This window comes from Nymphaea colorata, chromosome 14 (assembly GCF_008831285.2).
Source record: "Nymphaea colorata isolate Beijing-Zhang1983 chromosome 14, ASM883128v2, whole genome shotgun sequence".
NCBI lineage: Eukaryota > Viridiplantae > Streptophyta > Magnoliopsida > Nymphaeales > Nymphaeaceae > Nymphaea > Nymphaea colorata.
In genome coordinates, this window is record NC_045151.1 from 1,226,095 (window position 1) to 1,245,979 (window position 19,885).

Here is a 19,885-nt window from a genome sequence, read left to right on the forward strand (position 1 = left end):
GGAAAATTTGTTCCCAGGCCTCAAGGGAAGAATGTAGTTGGCTCCAAGTGAATTTATAAGGTCAAACACAAGCCACAATGAAGTATTGATAAGTATAAAGCGAGGTTGGTAGCTAGAGGTTTTACACAACAGTTTGGACAAGACTATGATGAGACCTTCAGTCCAGTGTTGAAAATGGGCAAATTCGCATCGTCATCCTCTTGTCAGTTGTCCTTGGGGGATCGAAGCACGGTAAGCAATGCAGCGCTCTCCTTTTATTCCTTCCCTACTCCTTCCACCATCTTCTCTCTCTCTCTCTCTCTCTCTCTTGTTAGTCAAAGCTGCCACTGCCTTTCTCCCTTCTACATAGCAGTTGAACAAAGATTCCCTTTTATACAACTTCTCCATATTATTTTCTGGTTTTCACTTTTGAGCAAGCTCTCAAAATTCAGTTGTTCATAGAAAGAAGTTTGATAGATAAAGGTACATGGTCTCCCTTATATGACGTCCTCTCTTCCAATAATCTTTTTTATTTCTGCACCAGTTGAAAATAGTTTCCAAGTTAATGTTCATCCAACAAGTGGTATTTGGCAGTCATTCGTTTTAGAAAAACAGTTAAGATTGGTGGCACTAACAGCTCCTCAGAGTGGCCATTCCAAATTGTAGTATGTTAACTCTGCCATGAGTAGGGCTGTGCAATGAGTCGAGCCAACTAGAGTTTGACTTGAACTCGATCAGTTAAGCTCGACTCCATTACAAACGATCGAGCTTGAGTTACATGAACTCAACTCAATTAAACTCGAGTAAACTCGTTTCATCTAGGTATTTTTTTTTTATTATGTAATTTTCAAACTTAAAACCAAGAAAAGAGATCAAGTCAAACAGAGAGATGGTAAATGAGCTTAAACAAGTCAAGCTCGAGCTTGAGCCAGCACTCAAGCTATCAAGTTAAGGTCGACCTGACCTTGTACAGCTTAACTTAAGCTCAAGCCCAGCAATATATAAGTTGAGTGGATCTCGGCCAGCTCAACTCGTGTACAGCCTTAGCGACGAATGACCCAATTTTATCTGTTCTCCACATAAAGATGGTCATCAAAGTTCATAAACAGAGTCCTATATAAATAAATATGCACTTTGAAATCTCTTGAGATCATTTATCTATGGTGTTAACAACTATAGGGAGATTACATTGAGATGATACAAACGAGAAAGTGGTTTGTCCGTGAGAATAAGAAAGTACACATTGATCTCATCATCAGAGGAGTACGAACTTAAATATTGTAATGTACATCATATCACAACTTATGTGTATGTAAAGCCATCTCCACATCCCACTAAGAACCATTACCAACAACGAACAAGACTACAACAAACTAATCAACACGTTCACAGCTCATACACCAGAAGAACAAACGATACCCTGAAGGGCAGGGAAGAAATTACCGTCTCTACTACTTCCTCCTCTCATGAGTCCAAAGTTTCGCTAAGTAGATGGTCCAAACTCTGAACCAGTCACTGATACGGTTGAGCTGGTTTGTGGACCCAAAGAAATATTCCTGGTTTTACAGATGGAAGGGGCAGGAGACAAAATGGATGGAAGAATCAAGGAACTGTTTTCGAGCAAGGCAACAACCTTGGACATTTTTGGTCTGCATGATGCATCTTCTTGGACACATAGCAAGCCAATATGGATACATCTCAATATCTCATTTTTGTCAGATGTTCCATCCAATGTTCGATCCACAACTTGCAGAGCCTTGTTCTCCATCCAAAGTCTCCATGCCTGAAAAATGGCATTTATTTTATTGTTAACTATGAATGGCTGGGTGTTTTATTAGGCCTGGAAACTCAAAAGAGGGGGGGGGGTGGTGGGAAGGAAAAGAAACACAAGTGATGCCTTAATTACATCTACATTCTTGGTATCATACTGAACATGCTGTTTGCTTGGAAATCGCTTAGACATCAAGTGACTTAGATATTGTTGTTTAAACAAGAAGCCAGTAGGATGAAGTTTAACTACTAAATTGCAGAAGCACAAGAACAATGTTAATCACTTACAAAATTTAGTAGATTCTCATCTGTCTCCTGATTATTAAAGGAGCAATTGCTTTTCCCACTTAAGATCTCCAGCAGCAAAACACCAAAGCTGAAAACATCTAGCTTCACTGATACCTTTCCTTCAAAAAAATATTCTGGTGCAATATATCCACTGGAGAAAATTTTAAAAAAGCAAAAAACTGTTAAAACTAAAACTTATTAGAATGTTTAGATGTTGACACTTTTCGTAATTGTCAATTGCATGTGAAAGTTCTTTTTTCAGTAAATACATTAGGTGCATCTTAAGTGGAAAAAGGGGAGATAGGATATGCAACAACCCAAATTATGGGAATCAGTTGGGAAATATTTTGTGTTTAAAATTTTGGAAAATATTGACCATATTTGTCTATCCTAGTTTGAAATTTTGAATTTACAGCCCATTAGGTATTAAATTGAAGCATGTGAGCAGTAAGTTAGGGCCTAAATACTCGAGTCGAATTTTAGGCTAGGATATTATGGTTGCTATTGTGGACTACCCTGGAACTGGATAGATTACTGTCTACGAAGACACATGTTCCTCAAGGTAGGTCAATAGTGAAAGTTTAATGTCAAAATGAACTGGGAATAAGGCCCTAGTAAATTCAGAACAAAAGACAAATCATTGTAAACTTGAATTCACCATGCTCTTGAATTCTGATTTACAGCCCTTTTTAGGTATGTACCGGAATCGAATCAACAGGAAAGTCAGATCTAATATGGCCAGGCCATCACATGGTAACTAAGGTAGTCAGGTTTTTGTGGGAAGTGACTGAACAAAGTGGGAAACATTCAGACATCCATGATGAAGATTAGCCAGCTAACCTACGTTTTTGGACAAGTTAATAGCAATCACTGCCCTAATCTGTTTGATGAATTCCGCTCAACTGTAGGCATCACTGAACTAATATGATTTCAGGCAATGTTGTAAAACGCGTATCGTAAGCCGTATCGGTTGGGCTTTAAGATATGCCGTATCGTAACGTATCGTACCGTATCGTAACCGTATCGTAAATTTTTTTTAAAAATTATTAATAAATCAGAAAAACTTTAAAAAAATCAGAAAATTCATAAAAAAATCAGAAAAAATTAAAAATAATAAATTGTTTATAGAAAACATGTTTGAGATAATGATAGACTTATTATTGCTATAAACTTACGCGTTCATCATTCATAAACATCAAAATTCATAACAATAATACAATATCATTCAACAAAGCATAAGGCCATAAGCCATAAAGTGATAAAGTCATAAATGATAAAACATTCAATCAAGTGTTCAACAACCATAGATTCATAACTCTTAAGTTTTTGATACATATAAAATGAAAGCACTCTTGACTTGACTCTCATTCATGATTCATCATTCATAATCTTCATCATCTTCATCTTCATATTCTTCTTCTTCTTCATCGTCAAGAATTGGAAGATCTTCACCAACATATTCAGCACCAGCACCAGCAGTAGCAGACTCTCCTTCATCAACAAAGCCTTCTGTTGCTTCAACTTCAAGGTTGAAGCATTCAAGATCTTCATCATCAAATATTGTAGCTGGTTCTTCTTCAATCCATGGCTCTAGATCGTCAAAATTTTCCAAGCTGATAGGATCGAACTGAGATGTGTGCTTCCTTGCTAATGATTTTTCTAATTCTCTACATTAAATAAGAGAAAATTTGTTAGTATATAATTTCATATAAATATATTGTACAAAAAATATAAACATTAATTAAGCTATATGCCTATATTACCTTTGTTTCAACCTCATATTATATCGAACAAAGACAGGGTCATTCAACCTTTTATGTTCGAGCCTATTCCTTTTTTTGCTATGGATATGTTGGAACACACTCCAGTTCCTTTCGCATCCACTAGCACTGCATGTCTGGCTGAGGACTTTGACTGCAAAACGTGCTAGGTTTGGACAATCAAACTCATACCTATTCCACCACAAATCTAAACAAAAATATAACAAATCAATGTGAAAGTTTTAAAAGAATCAAATGTAACAAATGCAAAGTAAATTAAAAATTTCTATGTATTTACCTGGACGCATCATTGTCCTGGCTCGAACGGCGGCAGGTAGTCCCATGTTCCGAAAACAACTATCATATAGATCCAACTCATTGTGCACAGCATCTTGTTCTGTAGAATATTCCACTAACACATTAATACAATCTAACAAACCATGCATGACTTCTCTGTCCTTCTTAAATGTAGGAGAAAATCTAATTGCAGGATTTAGATAATAAGCTGCTACATGAAGAGGTTGATGAAGCTGTCCAGTCCACCTTTTATCTATAATCTTCCATATGGGCATATATAACTTTTTCTTTTCCTTTAAGTTGTCTCGAATTGCCTCTTTTGCTTTGTCCATAGCCTCATATAAGTACCCTATAGAAGGTTTGTCCTCGCTGTCAGCCAACCTGAGAACCTTAACTAATGGAACACAAACCTTCAATAGCTTCACACATGATTCCCAAAATACGTTATTGAATATAATATCCACAACTAAAGAAGCATTTCTTTTATGAGCATGTGGATATGCAGCTCATTCTTCACTAGCAAACATCTGTCTCGAAGGAGTTCTTTGTTTCACCACACTCTGCACAGTCAATACATTTGTGACAAATCTAGTTTGTACAGTTCGTATTAATTCAACTCCTTTTGTAAATTTTCTCATCAAACTCAATACATATGCATGATTATAGATAAATTTTGTTACCTCTTGACATTGGTCAATGGCTGATTTCATATCATGCATCTCATTAAGATCTTGAAGCATTAGATTAACACAATGAGTGGCACATGGACTCCAATAAAATGTTCTATACTTTTGAAATAATAAATCTCCTGCAGCTCTATAATTTGCAGCATTATCTGTAATAAACTGTACAATGTTTGCAGGTCCAATGTTTGCAGGTCCAACTTCTTGTACGACATTATCAAAAACATTGAATAAAATCTCAACAGTCTTAGGAACATCAGACAAGTCAAGAGATTTCAAGAACATTGTACCTTTAGGGCAATAAACAAGAAAATTTACAAGTGTTCTTGACTTTGTATCAGTCCAACCATCTGACATAATGGAGCAACCTGTTTCCTTCCAACATAATTTCAACTCATCGCAATGCTCAAACACTTCTTTGACTGTATCCTGAAGAATTTTGCCCCTCAACTGATGATATGATGGCATTTTGAATCTGGGGCCTGTAGAAGCAATTGCATCTGCCATGGCTTGGAATTGAAGAGAATTAGCTGCATTGAATGGAATACATGCATCATAAAACCATTTCCTTACCTGCTTTTGTGCATGATATAGCATATCTTTAGATGTCATAGCAGCACGAATCTGCGGCTGACCACCTGGGCTGGTATATGAAGGGAAAAAACTCTTAATAGAGCCAACACTAGACCTACCAGTAGGAACTCTACCACTAGGTTGTCGCATACCATGCCTGGCCCTAACATCTGTTGTGCCTCTCCTCTTCCTTCCCATTATGCCAGATCGACCTCCTTCATACATAATCCTTTTTCCTCTACGATCTCTACCTCTTGAGGTTTCCAAATCTGTTCTTAGACTGCTATCGTCTTCATCATCACATTCATAAGCTTCTTCCTCTTCTTCTTCATCTTCCAAAGGCACATTATAGCCTACATCTGCATCTTCAATTTCTTTTTGTATTCTCTTTTGACGTAAAGCATGAAGCATATCTAAACATTGTTGACGCACAAATGGAGGCAAAGGTTTGTTTGGTCCTCCAACACAAGGAGACGCATCTTTGGAGGTCCCTGCCAAATGGTGTTTCATTCTAATAATCCCTCCTAAAAGTGTATTCCCACAGAAGCCACATTTGAGTTTCAAACGGTTATTCTCCTTCACCCTTTCGCACCATTGCCATGTAGGATCCATATCTTCAAAAAAAAAAACGAAATCCTATGGTAAACTTAATGAAAAACACTCAAAGTCTTCAAATCTACGATTATACGGTAAAAAATTAAGAATACATGGTAAGAACATGAGATTTCATACCTTACGAAGAAGAAATGTCTGAAATGAAGAAAACCTCTTTCCTTCCCACGAAAATCAAGCACCCACGCACAAATCGACCACTTAATCTTCGATTTGACGATGAAAATCAAGTTTTTCACGGTGAAAATGAACGATCGCCCTCCCTCACGGCACTATCCAAGCGTTAGAAATGAAGAACGGAAGAAAAATTTGAAAAAGAAGCCGAATAAGGTCACGGCCCCCTTTTGCGTTTTTAGGCTGTATCGTACGATACGGGGTGTATCGCCCCGTATCGTACGATACGGGCCCTGTATCGTACGATACGGGCCCTGTATCGTACGATACGTGCGATATAGGGTCGATACACCCCCTTTTTACGATAGGGGGGGTGTATCGTATCGTTTTCTTCAAACGATACGATACGTATCGTACGATACGTACAACATTGATTTCAGGAAGAAGCTGCCAATAAATTTGCACTAATCAGATGCACTGGCACTTAATATTGGTATATGATTTTCATTTTTGCAAAGGAAGTTTATGAAGTGCAACAAGCAACAACCAACTTACCGAGTACCGATAATCTCAAATGTTTCAGCTTGTGTTTGGTATGTGTCAAAGATCTTTGCAGTGCCAAAGTCTGAGATCTTGGGGTTCATGTCTTCATCTAACAAAACATTGCTTGCTTTCAGATCCCTATGAACAATTCTTAGCCGAGAATCTTCATGAAGGTATAAAAGCCCTCTTGCTATGCCATTTATGAGCTTGGAACGTACTGCCCAGTCCAATTGCATATGATTTGTTGGCTCTCCTTTAAAAACAAAAGAAAAATAAATAAAAATAAAGGTCAGTTGTGCTCTTCTATTTTAGTAATGTGATCAATAATTTATATAACTAAAAGCTAAAATCCAAAGACAATTTCACAAAGAGAAAGAAAGATTACCAATTCAACAAAGAGGTCCACAACACAAGCAATGCTTCCCAGATAGCAGCTTACTGGTTCCATAAGGAGAGATAGGACATCTATAGGCATATTACAGTTGGCTAAAGAAATGAAATCTCTTTGTAAGAAAACGAGAGAGTTCCTTGCACCTACATTCCTACGACTTCTTAGGATTCTTACAATCTAACCTCCCCAGTTTCTGAAACTCACCACCAGACAGATCACTAGATTCAAGGGAACGTCGAGCAAGTGACTGTAAAAAAGCAGTTTACACTTAAACCTGCACTGCAATAACTTGCCTAACAAACTAAGGAAAATATAAGAATCTGGGCTTTGGACGTGCAATCCCTATTGAAAGATATTGCCAGCCCCCTTCTCACAACATCTCTGACCCCATCATTAAACAATCAAAACGCCCAAATAAACAACAAGGGCCAAAACTGAAACATGCTTACCGAAGATAAAATTGTCCAGACTAGCATTGCGCACAAACTCATAGATGAGTATCTTTTCACCACCCTCTAGAAAGCCTCCCAAAAGTCAGACAAGATTTCTGTGTTGAAGTTTAGCAAGTGTCTGCATCTCATTGTCGAATTGCTTTGGACCGTTCCCTGTATTGCGCGATAGTCTCTTCACAGCTATTTCTTGACCATCCGGTAGTTCGCCCTGACAAAGTGCATGTTAATAATTCAGTTTTGGTGGCAGCGTCTCTCCCACGCACTCAATATTTTTTTTTTTTTGCATAAGTGGTATTTTTTAAATATAGGTAAAATAAAATACTGAATAGTGAATACCCTGTAAACTGCACCAAATCCCCCTTCCCCGAGCTTATTTTCCGGTGCAAAATCGTTGGTGGCAGATCTGATAGTAGCCAGGTCAAATGTTGGTCCATCCATCGGATCTGCACTCGCAAAAGCTGAAAGAAACTCAAGTAAACAAGGTAAATTGGTAAAGGGCCGGTTCTCATGTCAGTCGTTCGTATATATATTGCATTTCTATGGAAGCTAGTTGTCATAAATAGGATTTGGATCAGACTAGGATGGGAAAAAGGATTCACTTTTTTTTCTCATATATAAATTTGAACTTTTCTGGAATTCAAAGTTTTCACTAGGTAGAGCGAGTGGTTTTGGAAAACACTCCCCCATTTTTTCTAAGCATGGTGGTTATTACATAACCCTATAAATAGGGGTAGATGACTAAGTAAAAGCACACTGAAACAGTTAGACTTAGTCCCTTTTCTTTGGTAAAGTATTATGAGAAGGAGTGTGTTTCCTCTCCCTTTCACAAATATTGTTGTGGAAGAATACATTTCTCCCTTATAAGAGAATCATTGCTGTCGCATTCATCCTCACATGAGGATCTTGAGCAAGTTACCTTTTACTTAGGTATAATATTTGATTTTATTTCCATTTCATCTTCTTTTCAGTAGTAGTATGAACCAATCAATGGTTACGTCAATCAAAGAGATGGTGTCAGAAGATGAGGACCACTTGTGGTTTCAACATGGACAATGAAGATGTGCCAACTAATTTATTCCACCTTCCCAAATCGATGATAATTGTGCAAATCAAAATAGGAAGGATGATAAGGATCGACTCTGTTTTCTCATAAACAGTAACCACATCGTAATTCCAATGAAACGAAGACCTTCCTCTTGAAAAATTGAGCAAGCATTGAGCATAGTACACCTATGTGATGAACCACATTTAAAAAAAAAATACTGTTTTATGGCTTTTTATTTGCCGTACAAGCATTGGGCAAATCAATCTCCCAGCTTTCATCCTTCGCTGCTTAAAACTTTATAAGTAGTATGATACTCCACAAGGCTACCATGTTGCTAATAAAACATCCACACAACCATTGGAGACTCGAACTGCTATATTCATTCTGGCACAACGGACCACGTTAAAGCGATTTGGACAATCTTGTCAATAGACTCTCTCTTTCTTACAGCTTAGAGTTTCTCAGGCTGGGCGGCTGACATTTGATGTTGAAGGTGGAAGAAAACATGGAGGATGATGAGCCCATATCACACTGGCAGGGGTCCCATGATTTGGGGTTTCAGATCAACCAGACTCCTCTTCAGCAGGTCGGACAGTATCCTAGCTGAGATGGCTTCTGGTGGGAAGTCGATGGAGTAGCTGAAGACACAGGCCATGAAGCCGCAGCTACAAATAATAGGCATGCTACTCAGAATGCAAGTAGCTTAAGATAGGCAAATCTTCTGGTTCCAGGATTGGAGATAAGCGTGTCCAAAGAAGAAAGTGTAGAGTCAGGGAATCACCAAAGCCACAGTTAGTGATGTGGTTTTCTAGGAAGTGGAATTTGCAAACTCTACTCAAGCCAGGTAAGAGAGAGGGGAAAAAACCTATAAGGATGACCCCTTGCTACGCGAGGTTCCTCCAGGCTTGTTGTTCCCAGATAAGCAGACCAATAAAGGAAACAACTAGTCCTACTTAATGGGCCCTATCATCCAGAGGTGCTAGGAGCTTGGGAAAAGCAAGATCTATGGTCGGAACGTGGACATAGAGAAGCATCAGGGGGAATGTATTACGTGATGATAGCAAAGTCTGAGTGAGTTTGATACTAACTCTCTGCCGATGATGCAGGACTCGATGGTTGAGGACAGCTTCCAGTATGAACCTGTAGTTAAATGATGGCCTGGCCGCTCGCCGATGATGCGCCACCATTTGTTTACCAGCAACCAACCAAGCTCTTTTCATTAGGATGGCATTAAGTTCGCCTTCATTTGACACCCTAATCAGGAAATCCCCTTTGACAAACACTGCGGATCTAGGCGAAATAAGGCCCTTCCATAGTAGTTCTTGGGAAGCAAAAACATAATCGATACCTACCTTCGATGAAGCACCGATGAAAGTGGCTACTTCATACCCCTGGAATGGAGCCGCCATCTTCGAACGGTCTCCTTCTTGAATGATGATCTTGGGGCGACCTTCAGTCTCCATCACGTCTAGCGGAGGGATGTTCCAATCATCCTCCTCCTTGCCCATGACTTCCTTGGCTCAATGGCCTTAAATTTGATCCTGAAGCTGCGTTTCTCCATTACATATCCATTGTTCTTCGTCGAAGAATCGCCAAGAATCAGACACCCTTCTGCAAGATCAGTCTCCATCATATAAACCCTAAACCCCCACTCTCTTTGCAAACCGGTATTTCCAAGGAAAACCTCTTTCAGTCTTGAAAAATTGATGGAGGCTGCAGTTTGCCTTCACTGCAAATTTGTTCTTCTTCAGTAGGCTCCCAAGCAACAATTCCTGATAGGGAGGGGGCTCTCCCAACTTTATTGATTAAAAAGTATAAATGTTTACAACAAAAGATGGATATAGGTATACTGGTTGGGATAATAATAATCCATAGTAAACTTTTTCTCTCTTCCTTATAGTTACTATGAGAATGTGAGGAAAAGAAATCATTTGACAAATAAGTCAAGCCAAGGTTCACTTTATTTATTTATATTTTATATATATATATATATTTAATGGGTAGATACCATACTACTTGATAAAAACCAGACCTGTGACAAAGTGGTTTAAACAAAATGTAAACCTCTTTTTGTGTTTATAAGTACTAATTTAATGTAAATTATATTTTATTTTAAATTATTCTTAAAAATTGATCTTTTTACTATCAAAATTTAGATATTACAAGACCGTTTGTCTCTTTTATTATTAAAAAATATTATTTAAATGAAAAAATGATTAACTTAATATATGTGAGATCATATATATAATGTTAACTGGCAAAAATAAATTTAATAATTAATTTTGATGGGTATGATTTTTGTTTTTTACTCAAGTGGTCTATATATATATATATATATATATCAATTGATTTTAAAACCCGATAAAATTTGACTCATTATTGAACTTTGATGATATGTTAACTTCATAAGTTCTAATTCATCTTTGAAAACAAACAACAAAGGCTGAAAATCTACATTGGATCTTACATGAGCAGCCCCTTCTCTCTTCCACTGACTCTCCTCCATGGCAAATGGAGAAAACCCACCCTTCAAACAAATGAAAGGGGCTGCTTTGGGAGAAGAATGGTAAGAAAACAAGTAAGAAAAAGTTAAAAGACAATTATTTTAATAATTCAAAAAATACCCCAATAAAGACGAGAGGGGTTGGCGGTAAGATGTACAGCAGTTCTAATATTCAATGAGTCAAGTTAATTTTGGTTGGACTCCCAAACTGAATTCGTTTGAAAAAAACGAGTTGAGCTCAAGCTTGTCAAGCTCAGCTCGCTTAAGCTTGATTAAATTAGCTTGTAATGAAACAAATCTATGGTATACAGAAGGTGCCTAGTAATATTAATGCAAGAAAGAAATAGCTGCAATAGTAAGGATTAGGTTCGTAGTAAACCTGGTCATTAGCGTTTAGGTTAAAGGTAAATTTTCTTTTTCTTTTTCATTTTTTCATAAACTGCTTCACTAAGCTCAATTCAGATCTGGGCTTGAGCCTAACTAAACTTAAGCTTGAGTTGAGACCAATTTGTCTTGGTTCGTACATCTTTATTGGTGTTGGAGGTAAAGTTCTTGGACAAGTGTTGTGATTCATGTAAACTGTCAGGACAAGTGTTGTATTTGCAACCAAGGCTAAAAGGGCTGATGGTGAGGTCGTGAGAACTTTCAAAACAAGACTTGTGGTTGCCTACCCCTCCTCTTTCTCTCTCTTAAGTTGTTTGTTGCTTTTTGTAACAAACCTGTTTGTTGCAAGGCGTCCTCTTCTTCGTTCCCCTGCAGATGGCCAGGCTTCAACTCCTTTCTCCGAAAGCAATCTCTTTTCCACCAGTAAAAGCCACAAATTGTGCAACTAATGAGAACCACAATCAAGATAGAGATGACCAATATGATGAAGACACGCTTTCTTCTCTTGCTTTTCTGCGACCCTGCAAGTATAAAATATACTTTACCGAGAGAGATAGAGAGAGAGAGAGAGAGAGAGTGTGTGTGAATAACCTGACAGAGTGTTGGCTGTACCAATCGGTGGAGGGCTTGAATTTTGAGGTGTCGAACTGGGCGGAGGAGATGGGCTTGTTGTGGGGAAAGGAGATTGGCTTGTTGTGTCGGTGGTACTATAAAAAATATTCGTATCAAACCTCACACGGCAACTTCCCTTGAGAAGTTCACAGCCTTGTGAACCGCCGCAACTCGAGTTGATTTGGGAGATGGCCGTCTCCAGGCACTCCTTGCAATCTGCGAGGCTGGCGTCCCTGGTGCACTGTACCAGCCCGTAGAGCGTCTGTCGATCTGTGTACTCCGTCGCGTTCCTTGCGAACATGAGCCTCGAAGGCTCTGTTGTCGCTGCAGACGTGAGATTCTCCAGCAAACTGCCCAAATCCCTGTAAAATGCTTCCGGGAATTCCACCGTACTGTTATACCAATACCAAGGATAGGAATCATTGAGGTTGAGGAGTCCAAAGAAGTTGGTGTTGGAGTAGCGCAGCTGGCACTTTTCAAGCCATATGATGGCATCCTTCGTGTTGGGGCAGTATTGGACGATTTCTATGGTGGACCTAGTGATGCAGGTGCCGCACTCCTCCTCGCCGACGTCGCCCCGGCACTGAACCAGGCCGTAAACTTCTTCCGGTCCTTGGCCCTTGGTGGTATTGAGAAAACCGATGGAAGGGGCTTCGTTCTTCAATGTGGAGAAGACGCTGTCCATGTTGACTTCAAATTCGTCTCCGTCCGAGTACTTGGCATCAACGGAGCAGCGGCTTTTGAGATATTCATTGCTGCTCATTGCATGGTGGACATGGATGGAGAGGAGGAGGAGGAGGAAGCGGGGGATGCCAATGTTCAACAACGTTAGCCCCATTACAGAGTAAACCGTCTCTAGTTGGGGGATCGGGCAGAAATTTGAACAATGCGTCGCCGGCAGGAAAGCCGTGCGAAGGGCGCGAACATAAACTCGGCTGGGGAGCTTTGGCTTGCTTTAACAGGGAACACCCATTCCATTTTCCAATCATGGATGATGAAAGGCGATGCAAACTCTACGAAAAGTCTTCCCTCAAGCTTAGAAAAATCAATAGTGGAATTTGAAGTAACGGGCATCTTTTTCCAAAGTATTCAGAAACATATTTCCAAAAACCAGCTCAACAACGTTTAGTTTTTTTTTTTTTATTTCATACTTGATAAAAAAGAATCAATTTAAACATTTGAATAATATGTCCTCGTTTATAGAATATTTTCGGGCCATCAAACGGGTCCTTAAAAAAAAAAAAGAAAACATCTCTCTTTCTCAATCTATCGCCAACTTGACCTATTTTAAAACTAGAACATTGTCATATAACCATAAAAAGTTTTCACGCGAGTGCAGAATTTATAATCATAGGCTACAACGTAACATACACGCCGAAAGTGACACCTCTTGTGCGATGATTGTGCGGTTTTGGAACAACATTTTCTTGTAATTAAATGTTGAGTTAATTGAATCACAACGTAACATACACGCCGAAAGTAATGTCTTCCACTGTCTACAATTCAGGCAATAGCATTTATGGGAATCAAAATCAGAAGGCCATCTCAAGCTCCATGTCACAAGTTAGGCTCTATTTTCGTGTCTCCATAATGCATAAACTGTTGTGCTTGGTGGGACTCACCTACACAATTATCTTCACTTGACTTGGGGAACGTGGTGTTAAGAGCAGTGCCAACAGAGAAATGGATTGCTGCTCATTTCATAGTCTTTGTAGATCTGTAGTAATGGTTGTGTATGTTGTTATGTGTGCGTAGCTTACGTGCATAATAAAAGAAGGGGGTTGTTTTATGTAATTTAAAAAAACATGTCTTTTGTAGTCATTTCACTTTTTTTATTTTTATTTTTATTTTACCAAAAACTTGTCATTTTTTATGTGAACGAGTAGTACTTTTGTCATAGTACTTTTGTCATTAACCATATCAGAAATTTTGTGCATCAATATGGCCCATATAAGAGTTTTCCTCTATGGGTGGAGAGGAGGAGGGGGCGGGGGATGTCTATCTTCAACAACGTTAGCTCTATTGGAGAGTAAACTTGAACGATACATCGCCGACAGGAAGGCCATACTAAGCGATCGATTTTTACTTTTTCATTTAAGGTAAATTATTGTTTTTTGATGTCCTATTTGATAAAAAGGGATCAATTTTAAATGTTTAGTTTTTTTTATTCCCTACCCCAATCAAGTGGATTTATCTTTTGTCTCGTACCTATCTACCAATATTCTCTTCCTATTAAAAGTAATGTTTTGAAAATTAGTATTTTTTTTAATTGAAGTTAGGTCCTTCAGCACCCCCAGAAGGATGATTATAAGGAATATAGATGTTATGATCCTAACAGTAAGAAAATACAAACTTCACGAAATGTGGTATTTGATGAGTATGAGTTTGATGAGGAATATGACCTCATTGATTCAATCTCGGTGCAAAAGGAAATCTACAACCTGTGGTTGAATTCAGAACTCTTGTGAAGAGAAAGTCTGTCATGTATATCCTCTTGTCCTCTTGTACATGCACAATTAAAAACAGTTCAATCCAATGATGATTATTATGTAGACATACTCGAGACGAATGATGGTTCTTATGTGGAACAAGCTGCTCCTCAACAATTTTTTGGTTTTGTCTAACATAGAAGAAATCGCGACACAATTCATGAAGGAACCAGAGAGTCTATAAGAAGATCATAACGCATTCGTCATCCCATTTATCGTTGGGTTAGTTATAAAATTTTTTATCTGGACTTTCAGTTATTCATGGCTCAAACTACTAAACATGGAGAACCTAGTTCTTACAATCAAGCTTCCAAAACATGTCAATGGTTAAAAGCTATGAATCAAGAGATGGAGGAACTCTATGAATGCAAGACTTGGGAAATTGTTCCAAGGCCTCATGAGAAAGATGTAATCGGCTACGAGTGGGTTTATAAAGCAAGCTTATGTGGTTTGATAGACTTTCCTAACAAATTCAACAATATGGTTTTCATAGAAGCACTCTTCATCATTCTCTTTTTATTTATCAAAGCAAAAACATCACTACTTAGTTTCTCATATATGTCGATGATATTGTTACCACTAGAAATTGTGACAACTATATTTGTAAAGTAAAGAATTTTTTGGTGAAGAGTTTTAAAATAAAAGATTTATGAGAGCTAAGACATTTTCTTGGTGTGGAGATTGATAGACAACAAGATACCTTGACATTGACACACCAAATATACACTCTGAATCTTTTGAGCAAGACAAGCATGAGTAGGGATGTCAATACATCTTGTTTGAATCAGATATCCGACCGATCCAATCCAAAAAAAACTGATATGGAAAAAAAATTAATATCTGATTAAGAAATCGGTTCGGATTCGGATTTAGTAAATGGCATCCGATTGGATTTGGATTTAGATATAAATAAATATCCAATCAAATTTGGATACAGATTCGGATCAGATTCATTTTTAAACAAATATCATGTATCTAATGCTATTAAATTTTCAAAATTGACAAAATCCAGTTCAAAATTTGGATTCGGATATAAATATAAAAATAAGATCGGATCGGATTCGAATTATAAAATCAAACTTTGGATTTGGATTCAAATATGATTTTTCTTTATTTGAATTTGAATCTGAATTTGAATCTGAATATGTGAATATCCAAAAAAGTAGATATAATTAAGGATATATATGATCCAAATCTAATCCATTGACATCCCTAAGCATGAGATATTTCATTGACTTGTTAGTACTCTTAGTGTATTAAATCAAAAGTTGAGCTCACAAGAAAAGAACATATATCATGATCCAACAAGGTATTACAACATTGTTAGCATGTTACAATATCTTACTTTCACTGCAAAATATTGTTTATTCTTTGAATCAAGTGTCACAATTTATGCATGCTCCTAAAAACGGTCATACGAGCCTTGTCGGTTGCAGAAGTGATTCATCTTGTAAAAGGCATGAGCTAATTACTTACATAGATGCAAACTGAGCAGGCAAATGAGAGGAGATCAGTTTCAACATTTATGCATGCTCCTAGAAACGGTCATACGAGCCTTGTCGGTTGCAGAAGTGATTCATCTTGTAAAAGGCATGAGCTAATTACTTACATAGATGCAAACTGAGCAGGCAAATGAGAGGAGATCAGTTTCAAACTATTGTGTTTTTATTGGAAGAAATCTCGTTACTTGGAGTAGTGAGAAACAAAAGGCCATAGTCGATCTAGTATAGAAACTGAATATAAGTCTATGGCAGTAGGGACCGCGGAAGCTACATGGGTGAGAAATTTAGTAGGCGATTTAGGAGAGCTTATTATTCTATCCTCCTTATTGTGTGACAATCAAAGTGCCATCAGCATAGCTTTTAATATCATTCTTCATAGTAGGACGAAACACATTGAGATTGATCAACAATTCATTCCTCAAAATTTGAGGACAAGGAGATTGAGCCATGTTACGTTCAAACCGATAATCAAGTTGCTGATTTGCTTACAAAAGGTTTGACTAGTCATCAATTTTGGTTTCTCAATAGCAAGTTGTGCATTATAAGGAACATGCACTGTGAGGGAGGATGTTAAAGGATGGCCTGACAGGTTTGGATCTTGATCGAGAACCAAAACCGTCAAAAATAGGCATTGCTTCATTTCTATTTTATTTCTCATGTGCGTTTATGTTTCATTAATGGCATATGAAGTAATTTTTTGTACCCTTTTGGTTTATTATTCAAGTCTTATATCTAACGTGCAATAATAAATTTTAGGGTTGAGACTGCGTGCAGTTATGGCAGTCATCTCCCTTCTCAACTCTGGTCTTCTTCTTCCTTATTTTCTTTTCTGCAAGACAGACTGCTGTGAATATCAAGACTGATATATCAAAAGCTGATAGTAACACATAAAAAGCCTTCCACAAAGTATTATGGTACTTGTGAACGAGGGAGCAATGGAGGAGATTAACGCAGTCGAGCTAGCAAAACATCCAATTGATAACATCCTTTGGGATATCGAAGCACAGGAAGCAACACAGCGCTCTCCTTTTCTTCCTTCACTGATCCTTCCACCATCTTCTCTCTTTCTCTCTCTCTCTTGTTTGTGAGAGCCGCCATGCCGTCTTACTTACTACATACCCAGTTGGACCAAGATTCCCTTTCATACAACTTCTCAGTATCTTACTACATACCCAGTTGGACCAAGATTCCCTTTCATACAACTTCTCAGTATTTTTTTCTTGTTTTCACTTTCGAGCAAGCTCTCAAAATTCAATTGTTCACAGAAAGATGTCTGATAGATAAAGGTACATGGTCTCCCTTAAAATACGTCCTCTCTTCCAATATTCTTTTTTATTTCTGCACCAGTTGAAAATATTTTCCAAGTTAATGTTCATCCAACAAGTGGTATTTGGTAGTCGTCTGTTTTAGAAAAACAGTTAAGATTGGTGGCACTAATAGCTCTTCAAGTGGAAAGTGGTCATTCCAAATTGCAGTAAGTTAACTCTGCCACGAGTAAGGCTGTATAATGAGTCGAGCCAGGCTGTACAATGAGTCAAGCCAACTTCGAGCTTGACTTAAACTCACTCACTGGGTTAAGCATGACTCGATTATAAAGAAATCGAGCTTGAGTTACATTAACTCTACTCAATTAAACTCAAGTAAGCTCGTTTAATCAATGTTATTTTTTTATTTTGTAATTTTCAAACTTAAAACCAAGGAAATCGATCAAGTCAAACAGAGAATTGGTAAATGAGCTTAAACAACTTGAGCTCAAGCTTGATCCAGCACTCAAGCTATCGAGTCGAGCGCAAATCGAGTTCGCGCTGACATTGTACAACTTAACTTGAGCTCAAGCCGAACGATATATGAGTTGAGTGGAGCTCGGCCAGCTCAACTCGTGTACAGCTCCAGCCACGAGAAACCTAATTTTTTCTGTTTTCTACGTAAAGATGGTCATCAAAGTTCATAAAGAGTCCTATATAAATGCACTCTGCAATTTTTTGAGATCATTTATCTATGGTCTTAACAACTATAGGAAGATTACATTGAGATGATACAAACGAGAAAGTGGTTTATCCTTGTGAATAAGGAAGTACACATTCATCTCGTCATCAAAGGAATACGAACTTATAAGGCATCTCCACATCTCACTAAGAAGTATTACCAACAACGAACAGGACTGCAGTAAACTAATCAACACGTACACAGCTCAAACACCAGAAGAACAAACGATACCCTGAAGGGCAGGGAACAAATTACCGTCTCTACTACTTCCTCCTCTTATGAGTTCAAAGTTTCGCTAAGTAGATGAACCAAACTCTGAACCAGTCCGTGATATGGTTGAGCTGGTTTGTGGACCCAAAGAAATGTTCCTGATTTTACAGATGGAAGGGGCAGGAGCCAAAATGGATGGAAGAATCAAAGAGCTGTTTTCAAGCATCGCAACTACCTTGGACATTTTTGGCCTGCTTGATGCATCTTCTTGGACACATAGCAAGCCAATATGGATGCATCTCAATATCTCATTTTTGTCACATGTTCCATCCAATGTTTGATCCACAACTTGTAGACTGTAGAGCCTTGTTCTCCATCCAAAGTCTCCATGCCTGAAAAATGACATTTATTTTATTGTTTACTATGAATGGCTGGGTGTTTTTATTTAGGCTTGAAAACTAAAAAAAAAAAAAAGAACGAAAGACAAGCAATGCCTTAATTACATCTAGATTCTTGATATCATACTGAACATGCTCTTTGCTTGGAAATGGCTTAGACATCAAGTGACCTAGATATTGCAGTTTAAACACAACCCAGTAGGATGAAGTTTAACTACTAAATTGCAGAAGCGCAAGAACAATGTTAATCACTTACATAATTTAGTAGGTTCTCATCTGTCTCCTGATGATTAAAGGAGCAATTGCTTTTCCCACTAATGATCTCTAGCAGCAAAACACCAAAGCTGAAAACATCTAGCTTCACTGAAACCTTTCCTTCAAAAAAATATTCCGGTGCAATATATCCACTGGAGAAAAATTTGAAAAAGCAAAAAACTGTTAAAACTAAAACTTATTAGAATGTTTAGATGTTGACACTTCTCTTAATTGTTAATTGCATGTGAAAGTTCTTTTTTCAATAAATGCATTAGGTGCATCTTAAGTGGCAAACGGGGAGATAGGATATGCAACCCAAATTATGGGAATCAGTTGGGAAATATTTTGTGTTTAAAATTTTGGAAAGTATTGACAATATTTATCTATCCTAGTTTTAATTTACAGCCCATTAGTTATTAAATTGAAGCATGCGAGCAGTAAGTTAGGATCTAAAGACAAAGTACTCAAGTCAACTTTTAGGCTAGGACATTATGGTTGGTATTGTGGACTACCCTGGAATTGGATAGGCCGATAGGGTACTGTCTACGAAGACACATGTCCCTCAAGGGAGGTTGATAGAGAAAGTTTAATGTCAAAATGAAGTGGGAGTAAGGTCATAGTAAATTCCCAACAAAAGATAAATCATTGTATATTTGAACTTACTATTCTCTTGTATTATAGTTTACAGCCCATGTAGGTCTGTACGGGAAGCAAACTAATAGGCAAGTCGGGATCTAATATGGCCAGCCCATCACATGGTAACTTAGGTCGTCAGGTTTTTGTTGGAACTAGACCTCGGCATCGGTTTGGGCCAGCCCGATGTCTGAAACCCGAGCCCAAGCCCTGCCCAGTTACAATAAAAAAAATATTTTAAAAAAGATAAAATAATTGTTTAATATAAAATACATTTTTAATAATAAAATATATATTATTAATAAAATAAAAAAATATTTAAAATTTATCGAGCTGCCATTGGACCGAAACCCAGGCAGCTTTTATCGGGCCTGGGCCCGATCAGGCCGGGGTATGACGTTATGGG

At 37.9% G+C, this 19,885-nt stretch overlaps 1 protein-coding gene and 1 pseudogene across 3 annotated transcripts; both read right to left on the reverse strand.

Moving 5' to 3' along the window:
- Window positions 1–1,462: 1,462 nt before the first annotated feature.
- Window positions 1,463–13,884, reverse strand: LOC116267635 (cysteine-rich receptor-like protein kinase 44; annotated as a pseudogene).
- LOC126409226 (uncharacterized) lies at window positions 3,185–6,234 on the reverse strand. Of its 3 annotated transcripts, none has more exons than XM_050075215.1 (3): window positions 4,096–6,234; window positions 3,801–4,005; window positions 3,185–3,704 (listed from the first exon to the last, which is right to left on the reverse strand). In XM_050075215.1, exons 1-3 carry the CDS (start codon window positions 4,424–4,426, stop codon window positions 3,416–3,418), a joined length of 825 nt encoding a protein of 274 aa, XP_049931172.1. In that variant the 5' UTR covers window positions 4,427–6,234; the 3' UTR covers window positions 3,185–3,415. The 3 variants fall into 2 exon arrangements, 1 of the variants encoding a protein (XP_049931172.1); XR_007572054.1 differs by having other exon boundaries at window positions 3,801–5,964; window positions 6,083–6,234.
- Window positions 13,885–19,885: the final 6,001 nt, after the last annotated feature.

Coding starts and splice junctions, on each gene's coding strand:
- LOC126409226 (XM_050075215.1), bottom strand. CDS start 4,426: ATGGACAAAGCAAAAGAGGCAATTCGAGACAACTTAAAGGAAAAGAAA. Junction 4,006..4,095: donor CAGGACAATGATGCGTCCAG/GTAAATACATAG, acceptor ATTTTTGTTTAG/ATTTGTGGTGGAATAGGTAT. Junction 3,705..3,800: donor AATATGAGGTTGAAACAAAG/GTAATATAGGCA, acceptor TATTTAATGTAG/AGAATTAGAAAAATCATTAG.